The sequence below is a fragment of the Camelus dromedarius genome, chromosome 24 (genome assembly GCF_036321535.1).
Source record: "Camelus dromedarius isolate mCamDro1 chromosome 24, mCamDro1.pat, whole genome shotgun sequence".
Taxonomy (NCBI): domain Eukaryota; kingdom Metazoa; phylum Chordata; class Mammalia; order Artiodactyla; family Camelidae; genus Camelus; species Camelus dromedarius.
Genome location: NC_087459.1, coordinates 20,478,634 through 20,495,147, shown reverse-complemented (window position 1 = coordinate 20,495,147; position 16,514 = coordinate 20,478,634). Strand labels below are relative to the sequence as shown.

Below are 16,514 nucleotides of genomic sequence, written 5' to 3'. Positions count from 1 at the left end.
ATAACTTTAGAAATCAACAATAAAAAGATAACTTTAAAAATTCCATCCACTTTAAAAAATTATAAGGCACATAATGCTTTTAATCAAAAGGTAAATGATAAACTGTTTTAGTAGTGAATGACATTGTGTAACAAGACCTGTGGAATAAAGCCATAGCAGTACTCAGAAAAAAAAAAATTATAGCCCAGAGTAGATTTATTAGAACACCAGAAAGACTGAGATCAATTGTTAGCCTCAAACAAGGAATCTCAGAATGGAAGAAACTTTGACAGCACTCATGTAGAAGAGCGACCTGGAGGTTTTAGATGACAAGTCCAATATAAGCCCCAAGTCGGATACAGCCACTACGAAGTATGATTGCAGGTTGTATCAACAGAGATATGGGCTCCAGATCCAAGGAGGTGACAGTCTCCTTCCTCTCTGACTGGGTAGACTTTAGGGAAGGCAATGCTTTTTATGTGGGACTCTGACCAATAGGATCATGTCCAAAGCCAGATTGAACTGTTTATAGTTCTCTGCGTCAGAAAGAGACTGAATGAATTATGGCTGTGTAGTCTGAATAACAGAACTCTTGGGCTGGGGTTGGAAGGAGATGGCTACTACCTCGAAGGGGCACAAACAAAGCCAAAAAGTGAAAACTCCTGGAAAGCTAATAAGGCTAAATCCCAGAAAGATCGTCTCCCAGTTAGAGCTGTCCAATCTGGCTTCTAGAAGGTCTATTCTCCATCCTCAGAAGCAAGACTGTTGGGAGTCTGAGGCTCTGCGGCCGTGGAGGGTTGCCCCCACAAAGACCTGGCATCTCTCCTCTACAGAGAAGTTTCATTTCCTCTTTTGAAAAGACAGAACACTTTCCCGGCTACTTCCGGAAACCCTCAGGACTTCTGCAGTTCTCCAAAATGGATCTTGGTGGCTGTGTTCCCTTATTTCTAACCAAGAAGTCTGGTTCTTTTAAACCCTACTCCTTGGGCTGGATGGCTCAGCACAGTGGTTAAATGCATAGGTTTCCAGGTCAGCTGCCCTGGATTTGAATCCAGACTCTGCCACTTCTGAGCTGCATCACTGGGTAAGTCTGCTCCCTGAGCTTCAGTTTCCTCCTCAGGGAAGCAGGGAGGTACCCACGTATCTACCTGCCTCCATGCAGCACAGTGCCTGATGTGGCGTCAGGCCTCCGCTCTCCTCATCCCCGCCACACCTGCCCTGCTTTAGGGTGTCCTCACTGTCTGTGACGCTGTGGAAGCCGCTCATCAGTCAAATGATCTGTAAAATGATTCGTACAATGATCGGATCACCTGTGACGCTGATCCTGGCCTGACCACACTCACAGGGTTGCCGAGCAGACTGACCACAGGTGAGCACCAACAGTGGACTAAGGGACAGGTGAACCTTTGCACTGAAACACAGTGGTAAAGACTGAGGACCCCGGATCTGCCAGGTTTGCAGCTGTGTGACCCTGGACAAGTCACTAAACCTTCTGTGTCTATTTCTTTATGTGTAAAATCTGGACAAGGGCAGTTCCTACCTTACAGGGTTATTCTACAAGTTGAACGAGACAACGTGGGTCTCTGGCTCCTACTGACCTTCCTGACCTCTCTTCCCACACCTCTTCATTTTGCTTCAATCCCATCCCCCGACATCAGCTTCCTTGTTGTGAGTCAATCATACCTCAGGGCCTTTGCACTTGCTGTTCCCTCTGCCGGGATCTCTTTCCCCAGATACCTACATTGTCTTTTTATTTCCAGTCTTAGCTCAGTAGTCACCTCTTCCACCAGACGGCCAGCTCCACGAGGGCCTTTGCTTCTGTGTCAGTCACTGCTATGTCCCCAACCCCTTGCACGTTTGCCAAGTGGAGTATAAGCATCAAGCCCGGCACTAGAACTCAAGACATGTGCGTGCCTGTCACTTGTAGCTTTACAAACTGGCTCTGCAAGCTGGAGGCTATCAGCCCCTTTACAAACCTGCTGCTCAGAACAACACCTTCTCGCCTTCAGGAAATCTGTTCCACCAACCCCTTGAGGGCCAAGCATCTCTTCCCTCATTAGGACCCACTTCCTCTCTCTCCCTCCTTGGAGGGAGGAGGGGGGGGACTCAGATGCCAGTCCAGTTAGTGACCATCCCTAGTGAGTCTTCTTTGGTGAAGACCTTGGACTTCTTAAGCAACACTGAGGAGATGAGGAGGTGCAAGGGGGCCCCAAGAATGAGAATGAGTCAGTTGGAGGCAAACCCGAAACCTCAGAGGCATCACCACTTCTTGGAAAGACAAAGATGTGTGCTTTTAGACAGAACTGTGCACACCGAGTAGGGGCAAGCAGCAGGCCCGGAAGTGGGATTGGTGGGGTGGACAAGACCTTTCCTGGCATCCTCCGTGGTTCCCTCCACCTGGCCCGTTCTTGCAGGCCTCTGCCCCTGTCCTTCTGAATGTCCCTCCTCAGAGAGGCTCCCCCGACTCCATCCTCTCTGCCTTACTTTTCTCCCCAGCACTGTCATCACGTGACAGGATACTGCAGGTCCACATTCTCCTGTGTGAGACCCTGGGAGCCTGGAGTGTTTCCAAATTCAGAATGACTCAGATTCGAGAAAGGTCATAAAATAAAAATAACCACCCCTGCCTGCCACGGGGCCCCAGGAGCATTTGGTGATCAATCACATTAATATCTCTGCCACGGGACACACAAGCATTCATTTCAAGGAAAATAAAGACAGATTCCAAAGAGCTTCATGTTTAGTTCATGGCGGGTCTGGCTTCTAAGTGAGTGAGGGAAACACTTCCGGTTTTCAGAGCTTGTAGATTTTGAATTACAGATACAGTGTTGGGGTGAATCTGGACATGTCTGTGTACTGCCTGTCTTCACAACTGGAAGTCAAACTCCAGGAGGGCAAGGACTTTGTCCGGTGCTCTATCAGGAGCCCCAGACATGGTGTCTGGCACACGAGTGCCCAACAAATATCCAAAGAAGAAAGGAATGAGGAAGGCAAGTGCTGATGTGAAGAAGTGACCGTCCTAAATAGGGAAAGAATCCGCGATCTCGGAGCCAGGGGCAAGGTACCTCCAAAAATCATCTCACGAATACCGCCCCTCATCAAACACCCAGTTTACTGACAAGCAAATTGAAGCTCAGAGAGGTTAAGCAACTTCCCCCAGATCCCACAGAAAGGAAGAGCGGCAAGCTCACATTTGAACCTGAGCCCCCTGTCTTTAAGCCTGTGCCCTTCACTCTGCCTCCGGCTCAGAGGAGCAGAATGACTTGGCTGGAAGCAAAGCAACAAAGGATACAGCCCATCTGATGCAGGGGCCCCCTGGCCTCTCCAGGACCCCCCTCCCCAGCCTCCACTGGGGTTCTCCCCTCCACATTCTTGCAAGAGCAAGTTCCTACAACATCTAGGCACGGCATTGGACTCTCTTCTATCCAAGCCAAGGGGAATCTGGTCAAATAAGTCCGTGCATGTCTCCACAGTCACAAGGAATGTTCCGAAAGATGTCCCTCTTGGTCACCCCATCAGAGTGGCATGGGGGAAAGAACACAGGCTGAGAAGGAAAGCAGATTCGAATCCCCACATCTGTCACTCCTAGATGTACAATCTTAGACACAGCCACCGCACACATCTCTGGGCCTCAATTTCCTCACCTGCAAAACGGGTAGACTGAATCCCATCCAATGGGGTTCATTTACTTCCTTAATAAGTGCATACTGCCTACTCCATACCAGAAACTGTTTGGTATGCTTGATATTAATTCATTTCATCATCACTATAGATGGTATAAAGTAGATATTGTAAGTTCACAAATGGGGAAGCTGAGGTCCTGAGAAGTTGCTTCCTTAAGAAGTAACTTCCTTAAGAAGTAGCAAAGTCAGCATTTGAACCCGGGCAATCTGGCTCCAGAGGCCATGCTCTTAACCTCCCAGCTTATTTCTTGACAGACATCCACATTGACCACAGATGTATTATGTTTTAGAAACTGTGCTAAGCATCTTATAAAACATGATGTCATTAACTTTCATGGAAGCTCAATTTTACCAATGTAAGGAAACAAAGCACCCAGGGGGCTTCAATCCCTGCCCTACTCCCAGACACTATCAAAGGCAGCAGGCATTTGATCCTAAACTCTCCCCTCCATCCGGGGGTGGGGATATGGGGTTAGGTCACCAGAGAGAAGGGGATCCAGGAAAGGGTCTCTCTTATCACTTCTTTAATACTTTGTTTTAGCTCCTTTTCTGAATCTCAGCACCAGGAAATTGTGAATGTCTTTGGGGACAGCCTTCCTGCCCCTGCCTGGCTTTTTGCAACCCTGGGCTTTTGCTCTACAAAATGCATGAGTTACTGAGTCACTACCCAGAATTTGGAAATCCTCAGGTCCTCTCAGACCTGCTGGTAATTGGGTGTGTTGTAACCGGGGTGACTCACTCATGGTTTTCTCTCCCTCAGGCCTACCCACAGCCTCCCTCTAGATACCAAGGTCCAGGGTAGGGGCCAGGAACCTGCATTGTGATTCCTATGGCTCAGGCAAAGGTAAAATACACTGGCCTACACTTTTTGGTACGGCACTCAAGGCCTTCCATAACATGCTCCCCCTTCCCATCCATTACTGGCTTTCCCCTCCTCCCTAGGCGACCTCTTGGCATTTATCCATGGTGTTCCCACAGCTCAGCATGCTGTTCCTTGTCAGTCTGCACCTGCCAAATCCCTCTACTCCTCTTAGAAGGCTGGCTCAGAGGTTTCCACTCCAAGGAGTCTGTCCCACGGCCCCATAAAGGTTGATCACTCCCTACTTGTGCTTCCTCCCTCCTTCCCAGCTCTCCCCTCACAGAGGGGGTGCTCCTTAAGGACAAACACCAGTGCCCTAAACAGCATTCAAGCAGCCCCCAGTAGAAGCTCAGTGAGTGCACGAACGTCTGGGGCAGGTCACTCCCTTTTCCACACCTCAGCATCCTCATCTGCACCCACGGGTCAGGCTAGCAGAGTTCCAGTGGCCTTTGCAGGACTCTGGAATCCCCTGACTGTGAGGGACACCTGGGCAAACAAAAACCTTCCATGTGGACATTACCTTGGGCAAGTTATTTATTTAAGCTGCCTGTGCCTCAGCAGTCCTCATCTGTAAAATGGCCACAATACATACATAGCACTGACCAGAAAGGTTCTTTTGAGATTTAACTCAGAATACTTTCAGTGCTCAGGACAGAGTCTGTACAACATAAATCCAGGTAAATGATCGTTATTATTGAGTCCATCCAATTTTCAAAAAGGAGAGCAAAGGTGGAAAGGGCCTTTTCCAATATTCCTTGACCTAGGATCCAACTTAACAGTTTTTAGAACTTCCCCCACCCTTTTCCTCCCCTTCATCCTCACCAACTTTCTGTGCGGGTGGAGTGGGGGTGCTACCCAGAAAAAGAGGGGCTGAGTGACCCAAGACCTGCCTCAACCCCAGCTCACGAATTTCCCAAGTTCCCCAGGAGACCACCCCGCCCACCTGTCAGAGACCGCGCCAGTTTAGGGGCGCGCAGGGTGTCGGAGCACACAGGACAAAGCCTCCCCAGCCCCGCTTTGGCTGCGCTGGACGAAAAGGACAGAGCCACCACCCCGCGCGCGGAGAGGAGCAGGCGGGCGGACCCGGGTGGGCGATTCCCGCTGGGGGTCCTGCGATCCCGGGGTTCCCACCGCCTGGGGCCCCTCTGGCGGCCCAGCGCTCCCCGGACTGCCGCCGCGTGTCCGGGCCGACAACCCCCCAACCCCGGCCCCCCTCGCGCAAGGGCCCTTCGCCCTACCTGCGCCCTCTGGGTCCATTCGTCGAGCCGGTGCCTGAGCGGGAAGTGGGGGACCCCCGGGCGGCCAGCCCTGCCCCGGCGGCGCCTCGCGGGGCTTTCCTGGGCGCCCGACCAAGCCCGCCCCGCTTCCTGCGCCCCGCCCCGGGCGCCTGACCCATTGGCCTGCGCCGCCCCGCCCCGCGCGCCGCGAGCTCCCCCGGCCGCGCTGCGGGCCGCGACGCCGACAGCCGCGGCCTCGTCTCTGTCCGCGTCCCCTCCGCCCCTGCAGTCCGATCTGCCGATCTCTCCTGGAGGCGACCCCAGCCCCCCGGCCCCGGCCCCGGCCCCCGCGGCCACCGGAGGCCACACCCCAGCGAGAACTCCGCAGGGCTTCCCCTCTCTCTGAGAATAAAATCCCAGCTCCCGATTGAGCTCCCCACTGGGCACTCGCCGGTCCCTCTGCCCCCTGCCCCTGCTCCTCCTGCCCCAGCGCTTCGCCATCTCGCTAGACACAGGGGCCAGGTGCCTTCAGGGTTAGGGGACTGAGCATTTTTAATCCTGCTCGCCTTCCCAACAGCCCACTTCTGTGAAGTGCGGTTGTGTGTTCTTTCCTTGAACAAATGTTAACTGAGCGCCTCCGATATGCTGGGCTCCAGGAAAGTGTTGATAGTAAAACAACTCTTCAGTCAACAGCTAGTACCATCTGGCAGGCCCCTTTCCAAGGCCGTGACTATATTAACTCACAACTACCCTGTGAGGGAGCTATATGACTATCCCCCAATTTGCATACGGGCAAACTGAGGCACAGAGCCTCTGAGGGGAAATTTGCTCAGAATCATGCAGCAGGTGTGGGATTCCAACCCGGGCTCCATTGACCACTAATCACTGGGCACTATAAAAGCCTTGAAGCCAGAAGGTAGGGGAAAACAGGAAATGAATGAAGTATTTCAGGTAACAAGAGGTACCAAGAAGAAAGTAAAACAGAGCAGGACCTTTCAGGCCCTTATCTCCTCCCTGAGAAGGACATGTTTGAGCTTCCAGCCTGAAGAGGATGGGGGTGGTAGGGTGGTGGAGACTAGTTTAGAAATCAAGAGTGGCAAGTGCAAAGGCCCTGGGGTGGGAACCAATTTAACATGATGGAGGAATCGCCTGAAAGCCAATTTGGTTGGAGAGCTTTGAGGATAGGATACCTGAAAGAGGTAAGTAAGAGGTGTGCAGATTCAGGCTGGGCAGTGCTGGGGCTCCCTCATATACACAAAATCTTCTTTTGCTCCATCATGGTATCTCTGAGTTTGCACCCAGTTTCTCTCAGAGACAGCAGAAGTCTCACTTTGGGTATGTGTGGCCTGGGCTTTCTGCCCTCTTGGTCTACCAGACTGGGCTCCCACCCTATTTTCTGCATTCTTAAATCATCCTTCCCTCTTTCCTCGTTTCCACCAGACCACGTGCATCTGGGTACTACCAACTCCACTACTTACCAACCATGAGACTTTGAGCCAAGTGGATGGAGCACTGTGCCTCAGTGGGGATGATGACAGGCCCCACCTTGTAGGGTCTGAAATACATGCGGTAAGATACATGAAAAGTGCCTGGCATGTAGTAGGCGCTCAGTAAATGTTCATTATTGTTCTGATCAGAATGAAAATGAGAAAGAAGCCAGCTCAGAGTCTGTTCCCTCCAACTATTAGCTTGGTTGTGAAGTGGGGGTGAAAACACACTGAAAAGACAGGAAAAGGATGGAGCAGATGTAGTTGGATGTGAAGACACTTGGGAAATCTGGGGGATCAGAATACGGAAATTCTTTGTACTCTACTGCCACTTTTCTGTAAGTCTGAAATTATGTTAGAATAGAGAGTTAACGAAAACAGGGCATTGTCCTGAGGCCCTAGAGAGATAATAACTGTAAAGTTTGCCATCCCGCATACAGTTCCACTATTCAGGTTTCTGCCCCAGTTGTCCAGACTTTTACCAGTGGCTACTCTGTGTCAGGCCTCCCTTGGAGAGGGGCTGGAGGCCCCAAAGTAATAAAAACTCAGATCCTTAACCCAGGGGGTTCCCAAGTATTGCCTTAGTACAAGCTCAGCTCACATTACATCAACACATCACTTGTGTTCAAGCCTATCTTTCAAGCTTTCAGGTAAAAAAATTTTCTTTTTAATTTTAGGTTGTAGGTTCACAGAAAAATTGATAGTCCAGAGTTCCCATATACCCCCTCCCCAAGTGCATAATTTCCCCAATTATTAACATTTTGCATTAATGTGCTACATTTGTTAAAATTAATGAAATGATCTTTATACATTACTATTAACTACAGTCTGCTGTTCACATTAAAGTTCGTGCTTTCTCTTGATCAGTTCTGTGGGTTTTGACCCATAATGACTTTGATCCACCAGTACAGCGACATAGGAACACTTTCACTTTCCTGAAAGTCTCCTTCACCTGTTCATCATCCTCCTCCCCACTCAGCCTTGGGAGCCACTGATCTTTTTACTGGCCCTATAGTTTTGCTTTTTTCAGAATGTCATATAGTTGGCATCTGACAGTATATAGCCTCCCAAGACTGGCTTCTTTCACTTAGTAATATGCATTTAAAATTCCTCCGTGTCTTTTTGTGGCTTGATAGCTTATTTCTTTTTAGCACTGAATACTATCCCATTGTCTCGATGTAGCACTGCTCATTTACCCATTTCCCTACGGAAGGACTCCTTGGTTGCTTTCAGTCTTTGACAACTATGAATGAAGCGCCTCTAAACACTCGTATGCAGGTTTTTTGTGTGGACATGTTTTCAACTTCTTTGGGTAAATAATGAGTGTGATCGCTAGATCATATGGTAAGAATACATTTAATTTTATAAGGAATTGCCAAACTGTCTTCCAACGTGGCTGTACCATTTTGCATTCCCACCAGCAATGAATGGGAGCTCCCGTTGCTCTGCATTCTTGTCAGCATTTGGTGTTGCCAGTTTTCTGGATCTTAGCTAGTCTAGTAGTTGTGTAATTCTATCTCACTGTCGTTTTAATTTCAAGTGCCTAGAAGACATATTACTTTGAGTATCTTTTCATATACTTATTTGTCATCTGTGTATCTTTTTTGTCTGTTGAGATCTTTTGGCTATTTTTAAATTGGGTTGTCTTCCGGTAGTTGAGTTTTTTTTTTAAAAATCATTGTATATTTTGGAGATAAGTCCTTTATTGGACATGTGTTTTACACAGATTTTGTCCAAGCCTGTGGCTTATCTTTTCATTCTTTTAACAGTGTTTTTCGTAAAGTGAAAGTTTTTGCTTTTAATGAAGTCCAAGTTATCATTTTTCTTTCCTAGATCATGCTTTTGGTGTTATATCTAAACACTCATCGCCAAACCTAGATTCTAGATTTTCTCATATGTCATCTTCTAGAAGTTTTACACTGTATATTTAGGTTTATGATCCATTTCAGGTTTGTGTGTGTTTGTGTGTATGTGAAAGGTAGAAGGTCTGTATATAGAACCTTCCTTCTTTCATTCCTTCCTTCCCTCCCTTCCTTCTTCCCTTCCTCCCTCCCTCCTTTCTTACTCTCTTTCTTCCTTCCTTCCTTATTTTCTTTCTTTCCTTCCTTCCTTCCTCCTTCCTTCCTTCATTTTTCTTTCTTTCTTCCTTTCTTCCTTCCTTTCTTTCTTTTCTTTCTTTTTCTTTCTTTCTTTCTTTTCTTTCTTTTCTCTTTCTTTCCTCACTCTCTTCCTTCTTTCTTTTTCTTCCTTTCTGCCTCTCTTTTTCTGTCTGCCTGTCTCTCTCTCTTTTTCTCTCTCTTTCTCAGCTCACACTTTGGGATTCCTTGAGCTGACATGTGAGAAGTCCAGCTACCCTGAAGCCACTATGCTGGTGAGAGCACATGGAGAGACCACAGAGAAATAAAGAGAAAGGCCTGAGGAGCCCCAGCTGTTTGGGACTTCCCAGCCCAGGCCTAGATGTGAGTGAGTAAGCCTTCAGATGTTTCCAGCTCCCTATTCCACAGCTATCCCAGCTGACACCAAGCGGGGTCACTGACCCTGGTCTGAACCCTGACCAAATTGCAAAATAACAAGTAAAATAAATGTTGCTATTGTTTTAACTTGATACCAAGTAGCATAGAGACAAACTACACCCACGGAGCCCTGCCAGATTGCAGAGGCATGAGCGAAATAAATGTCACTAAATTTGGGGATAGTTTGTTTTGCTGCCATAGTTCCTTGACCTGCTGCAGACCCACGAGACTCACCTCCCGGGTTCTTCCTCACCAAAACAACCCAGACTTCATTGGGGCGACAGCATACCCTTCCTGAGGCAATGGGGCATGATTTGTTTCAGCCAATCATGACAATCCTACTCCAGCTTTCCTAGCCCCCTTTGTCCTAGGGGTTCTGCCAATGAAGCACAAATAGAAGTCTGTACTGGGGAGGGGGGTGTTTCAGAGCAATGCATTCCTGATAGAACAGGCCTTCCTGCTGTGAACACAGACCACCTCGCATTAACGAAGGCCAAGACAACCGCAGTGTGGGAGCCCTGACGTCTAAGAACTACGAAAGCAACTCCAGCCACAGCCAGTTATCTGGGATTCCTGTAAGGTGAGAAGGCTTTTCCAGACAATGGGAGCCCTGACGTCTTTGAACAGCTGCATCATATCAGCTGCAACCAACCTCCAGACTCTATTTCTCCATAGCAGAAATTTTGACCTCTGTTTGGGCACCTGTGACTTGGCTTTTTGTCATTTTGCAGTTTAACAGAAGAGATTCAGTGGACTTATTCCAAGAGTTGGAGCCATCTGGGACCTTCAAGCTGGCTTGACTCACTTGGTTTTGATGGGTGGAGACAGAGGGATTGGTAACAACCCTACACAAATGTCCGTGGACGCAGCCAGGAGACTGTGTCAAAGGGGCTGAGGGTCGATCCCTTTTGCTGCCACCCTTGGGGCAGAATGACATCCAATCAAACCTCAGGTAACACAGGTTCAGTAAACAGGCTTTCCCTACAAGAAATGATGATGATTACGATGATGATGATGATGTGATGGTTCTGGTGGTGATGATAATTGTGTAGAGGGGGGAGACAGGTTCAATAAACAGGCTTTCCCTAAAAGAAATGATGAAGATGATGGTGATGATGATGATATGATGGTTCGGGTGGAGATGATAATGGTGGTGATGGGGATGATGATGTTAATGATGATGGTGGTGATGCTGATGATAGCAGTGGGGATGCAACATCGACGATGTTGATGATAGCGGTGGGGATGCTGAAGTTGATGACAATGATAGCGGTGGGGATGATAAAGTCAATGATGACGAAAATGATGGTAGGGATGATGATGATGATGATAAGGATGGTGGTGGTGGTGGTGGTGGTGGATGAGAGGATGATAAGAGCTGACACTTACGTAGCAGTGTGGCCGTATGTGCCAGACCCTGTTATAGGCCCATTCCATATATTAATCAATCCTTACAAAAACTCTAGGAATTAAGTACTACTCTTAGGCCCATTTCACAGATGAGGAAAAGGCACAGAGAAAGTAAGACACTTGCTCAAGAGCACATAGCCAGTAAGTGCTGAGTGAGCACACTTTCTCAGGAGAGAGAAACTTCTCTCAAGAACCTCGTAGGTGTTACGGGCTCACTGTGCTTTGCACGATTTGCCATCTGGGAGGAATGAAGCCAGAGCTTAGTGCTTCTGGCTGAGGTTTCAGTAGACTCCTGCCTGCTTACCTCACAGATTTCCCAGGAGAACAGGAAAAAAAGTCCTGAATTACACTGCCTCCAGGCCACCACTGACTCAGCTGTCAGAATTCCCAACGTTGAATCTCTCTCTTTTGGTTGAGAATCACCCTGTAGCTCCCCATTGCCGAAAGAGTTTCTCAACCTTGGCACTATTGACGTTTGGAGCTGGAGAATTCTTCGTCATTATAGGGACCGTCCTGTGCATTGTGGGGTGATTAGCAGCATCCTCGACCTCTACCCACTAGATTCTAGAAGCATTCCCCACCCCCACCCCCCAACGTAGCAAACAGAATGGAGCGGCCTCCTGTTTGCAGACTTTGCCATTAGGTCTCTTGCAGCCTCTGCACAATCAGTGCTGTTTGTTCTTGGCGGCATCCTTTGCTGGTCCTTTAGTGCCTCCCGGGTCTTCGGTCTTTAACTCAGCTTACCCCTTGTTAGGTCTTCTCTCTTCTCCTTTGGGACACTAGGACGTACCTCTTGGGAAATGTCATTTCTCTAGAATGGACTCATTTGTACTTCTTGGAAAACAAGTGCCCAGTGCCGTATTATCAATTGCCTCATTTAATCTTCAAAAACCCCTGTAGAGTCCCATCTTATAGATGAGGAAATTGAGGCTCAGAGAGGTTAAGTAACTTGCAGCAAGCAAGTGGTAAATACTGACCACACCCCATATGCCCCTTACGCCACAGCCTGTGCCCTTAACCACTCTGCTATACTTCTTCTCTGGGATCTATTTGGAGGCTGTATCTATGGGCTTCCTTGCCTTGAGGGCAGGACCCAGACCAAAATGAGCCAATCTCCTGACAATTGGTTAGCACCGTGACTTGTTCTTCCCACTGTAGTAGACAACGTCGATGCCACACGCATATCCTCTCACTTACCAGTCCCATCTTCTCGCTGCAAGCACCTGTGACTCTGCCCCAGGACGTTCTCTGGACACAGGAGTCAATCTGACCCGTGCGGAAGGCAGGCAGATGTGACAGAGAGTTAACATCCACAGGTGCAGGTCTCAGCCAGTGATGACTAGAATTGTTGGATAAATACCCCAGTTCCCTCACTTCTCAGGGTATGTGGCTGGTGGGGGAACAGCCCTGAAGCAGGTTCCGCAGTCTCCCAGAGGTCCCAGAGAGACTGAGTGCCCCACCCCCAGCATTAATCTGCTCATGAATGCTCCTGCAGTGGCTTCCTGCCCCTCCTCTCACTCGCAGCGCCCTCTGCGATCACCTCACCTGTACGCGAATTGCACTCCAGCCAGCCCCCCAGACTCAGGGACTTTTGTGACAATCTAATCTGACTCAGCCACCTCCTGTAGCATCCCTGATATTCCTCTGATGAACCATTCTCCCCGCTCTCATTACATGTAAATCAGGTAGAAGTGGTCACTGAGGAGTGGCCAATCAGAACACTGTGGTCCCTTAGCCTTAGTGATTTGGTCAGAGATGGACATGTGACCCACTAGAGCCAAAGAGACTCTGAGATTTTTCTGGGTTGCTGAAATACTCATCTGCCCTCTTCATAGGTGTCTCTCACCTGTACCTCCTGGAGGATGTAGGGCTGGAGCTCTGGCAGCCATCTTGCTTGAAACCAGCTTTACTATTTTTTCTAATTACAAAGATAGGACATTGCAATGATGGCGATTTTGTAGGAGATTGCCACGATGGTCCCGGTTCTTTACGCCTCCCTGTACCCACCCTTCTTGCCCTGTACCTTATAAGTGTCTCCCACTTGGATGCTGAGCTCAGCCACATGACTTGTTTTGGCCAACAGGATGTTAACAGATGTGATGGGGGCTGAAGCTTGAAATTCACTTCCAAGATTGGGCTTATTTGCACTTCTGCCCTCATCATGCGGGCGTCTCGGGGCTGGGCTCGACCCCTAAGGATAAGAGATAATGCGGAGCAGAGATGCCTCAATGGTCCTAGCTGAGGTCAGTCTAGATCAGACACCAGCCAGCCTGAAAGAGCCCAGCCAAGATCAGCAGAGCCCCGTGGCCGACCACTGAGGGTGAGAGTAGACGCTTAGAGCTGCAGGCCACTGAGAGGGCTGGCAGCATTATCACAGAAGTAGGTAATTAACGTTGTTCTCAACTAGCAAGCTGAAGCCATGCAGAAAAAGTATAGAAAATTAAGTGAGAATCATCTGAAATCTCAGAGGCAGTCACTGATGACATTTGGGTGACCATCTCTCCAGGTACACGTGCATTCACACCATACTTACCTGCTCCCATAGCCACAGTCACAGAATTAGTATCACTTGGCCAAGATGGGGGCAGGAGGAGCAGATCTGGGACAAAGGCCGTAAAGATAAGAATACAGTATCATCCTCATATAACAGTTGTTTGCCTCTGCGTGTCTGGGAGGAAGTCGCAGTGATGAAACGGTAGCACTGGGCGTGGAGGGAGGAAAGTAAAAAGGCTAAGGTCTCAGGGTGATTGAGGGAGGTTATAAAACATGATGGTCAAGAAATCAGAGACATATAGGACAAAAAATACGCAGGAATGGGGGCTTGGGAAAAATGTAGCTGGTTTATTTAAAACCCGGTCACCCAGAACCCTGGGGTTCATTCATTCATTCAGTGAATATGTATTGATGCCTGTTATGTGTCATCACATCCCCAGAGCTAGGGACTGCAAAGGTGAGTAAGATATGGCCCCTGTCCCCACGGAGCTGGTGGTCAGCTAGAGGAAAGAGTAACCAAGTAATTAGGGTACAACATAATATCAGTTCTGAGAGGGAAGCATGCAAACAGAGAATGTCTTCTAGAGGAAGGGCCAACCATCTTGCATCTGATGGGTAAATAGGAGTTCTCCAGTTTGCGCATCAGTGGGACGAGGTGGGGAGAGTGACCAAAGGGGAGGAACAGAATCTGTAAAGGTATGAAGGTGAGACCAGTCACTGGGGTAACTGATATGCGATCAGGGAAGCTGAGGGAGCAGAAAAGTGACAAGACAGGTAGAAAAGAAACCCGGGGGCCTGATCCAGAGAACAGTAGCTTTTAAATCTTTTTGATTACAACCCATAGTAAGAAATGCATTTTCTATTTTGGCCCGATACAATCTCTCTCACATACACACACACACACACACACACACACACACACACACGTGCATGAGCACTTTTTCTTTTGTTATTCTGATATTTTCTATTCTGTTCTATTTTGTTTTTCAAATGTTGGTCAGGGACGAAATAAGCTGATCACAAAATAGTCCACATCGGGTGATTTAATTTACATGAAATTCTGTAACAGGCAAAATTAATCTACAGTGGTATAAATGAGATCAGTGGCTGTCTAGGGTGCGGATGGGGTGGGGCAAGGTTAAAAGCAAAGAAGTGAAAGAGAACTTTCTTAGGAGATGGAAACATTCTATATCTTGATTAGGGTGGTGGTTATATGGGCATATGCATTTGTCAAAAATAAGTACATAAAAATAAATGCAAGGGAGGGAACTTTCTGGGGTGGTGTTGATGTTCTATATCTTGAGAGGGAATTTGCATTGTACAGGTGAATGCATTTGTCAAAACTCATCAAATGGTACACTTAAAATGTGTGTGTTTCATTGTACATAAATGTTACATCAAACAGAAAAAAAATGTGGACAAATACTGAACTATAGTTAATGATATGTGTGCAATGAGTATTAGGAAAAAGTATTCTGCTGTCTGCAACTCACTTTTTGAAATGCATCAAAAGATACAATAGATCGGTGGATGGATAGAGAAATGGAAATATTTACAGATATGCGATAAAGCAAATATAATAAACTGTTAATGCGTGTCAAGACCATTCAAAGAGGGAAGAGCAGGCTTTGTAGCACATGGTGCTAGCATAACTGGATAGTCTCATACAAAAGAATGAAGTTGGAGCCTTAGCTCACATCATATATGAAAATTAACTCAAAATGGATCTAGGACCTAAATGTAAGAACTAAACTATAGAACTTTTAGAAGAATACCCAGATGTAAATCTTCCTGACCTTGAATTAAGCAACGGTTTCTGAGCTATAACACACAAAAAAGCACAATCAACAAAAGAAATAAGAACATTTGAAATCATCAAACTTAAAAGCTCTCATGCTTTAAAGGATACCATTAAGAAAGTGAAGAGACGATCCACAGAACTGAAAATTATTGCAAATCACATATTTGATAAGAGACATGTGTCTAGAATAAGTAAACTATTACAATTCAGTAAGAAGGATACAAATGACCCAATTTAAAAACGGGCAAAAGACAGTTCTCCAAAGAAGATACACAAGTAGCCAAGAGCACATGAAAAGATGTTGAACATCATCAGGGAAATGCAAATCACAACCACAATGAGATACCGCTTCACATCCACTGGGATGGCTACTAGCAAAAAGGCAGACAGAAGCAAGTGTCGGCGAAGATGCAGAGAAATCGGAGCCCTCATACACTTGCTGGTGGGGATGTAAAATGGTGCAGCCTCCTTGGAAAACTGGCGGTTTAGGATCCAGCAATTCCACTCCTAGGTATATAACCAAGAGAATGAAGACATATGTCTACTATATAAAAACTTGTACATGGCAGCGTTCTTCACAATTGCCAAAAGGTGGAAACAACACAAATGTTCATCAGCTGATACTGGGTAGGTAAAATGTGGCAATCCATAGACCTGAATATTATTTGGGAATAAAAAGAAATGAAGTACTGATACGTGCTACCACATGGATAAACCTCGAAAGTATTGTACCAAGTGAAGGAACTGGCTGTGAAGGATCATATGTTGTGTGATTCTGTTGAGTACATGTAGGGTGTCCAAAACAGACAAATCTAGAGACAGAAAGTGGGGTTGCCCAGGGGTGGAGATGGGAATGAGAGAGCAGGAGACTGATGGTTAAGGAGTACAGGGTTTCTGCTCGGCGTAATGAAAATGTTCTAAAATTGATTGCGGTGAAGGTTGCACAAATCTGTGAATATATAAAGCGCTTAAACTGTACACTTCAAATGGCTGAATTGAATGGTTTATAGCTCAATAAAGTGGTTAAAAAATGTTAACGTAAGACAAAAAGGAAACAACTGATGAATCGCAC

The 16,514-nt window shown here is 47.3% G+C and overlaps 1 protein-coding gene and 1 long non-coding RNA gene across 4 annotated transcripts in view; one reads left to right on the top strand and one right to left on the bottom strand.

The window, feature by feature from the left end:
* The window catches only part of IL4R (interleukin 4 receptor), a 36,803-nt gene extending 30,909 nt beyond the window's left edge, over window positions 1-5,894 (bottom strand). Inside the window, exon 1 of one of the 3 annotated variants that reach the window (XM_031433015.2) lies at window positions 5,760-5,894. Coding sequence is in view for 1 of the 3 variants with exons in the window: in XM_064478539.1 (XP_064334609.1) it covers window positions 5,760-5,778 (19 nt within the window). In the remaining 2 variants the exon portion in view is untranslated. The remainder of the gene's footprint in view (window positions 1-5,759) is intronic. The other 2 variants (XM_031433017.2, XM_064478539.1) reach the window with 2 other exon arrangements.
* A 565-nt stretch (window positions 5,895-6,459) lies between these two features.
* On the top strand, window positions 6,460-11,154 carry LOC135319169 (uncharacterized). The gene is made up of 4 exons (XR_010377616.1): window positions 6,460-6,937; window positions 7,179-7,307; window positions 9,532-10,318; window positions 10,470-11,154. It is a non-coding gene; the product is annotated as an uncharacterized LOC135319169 (long non-coding RNA).
* Window positions 11,155-16,514: the final 5,360 nt, after the last annotated feature.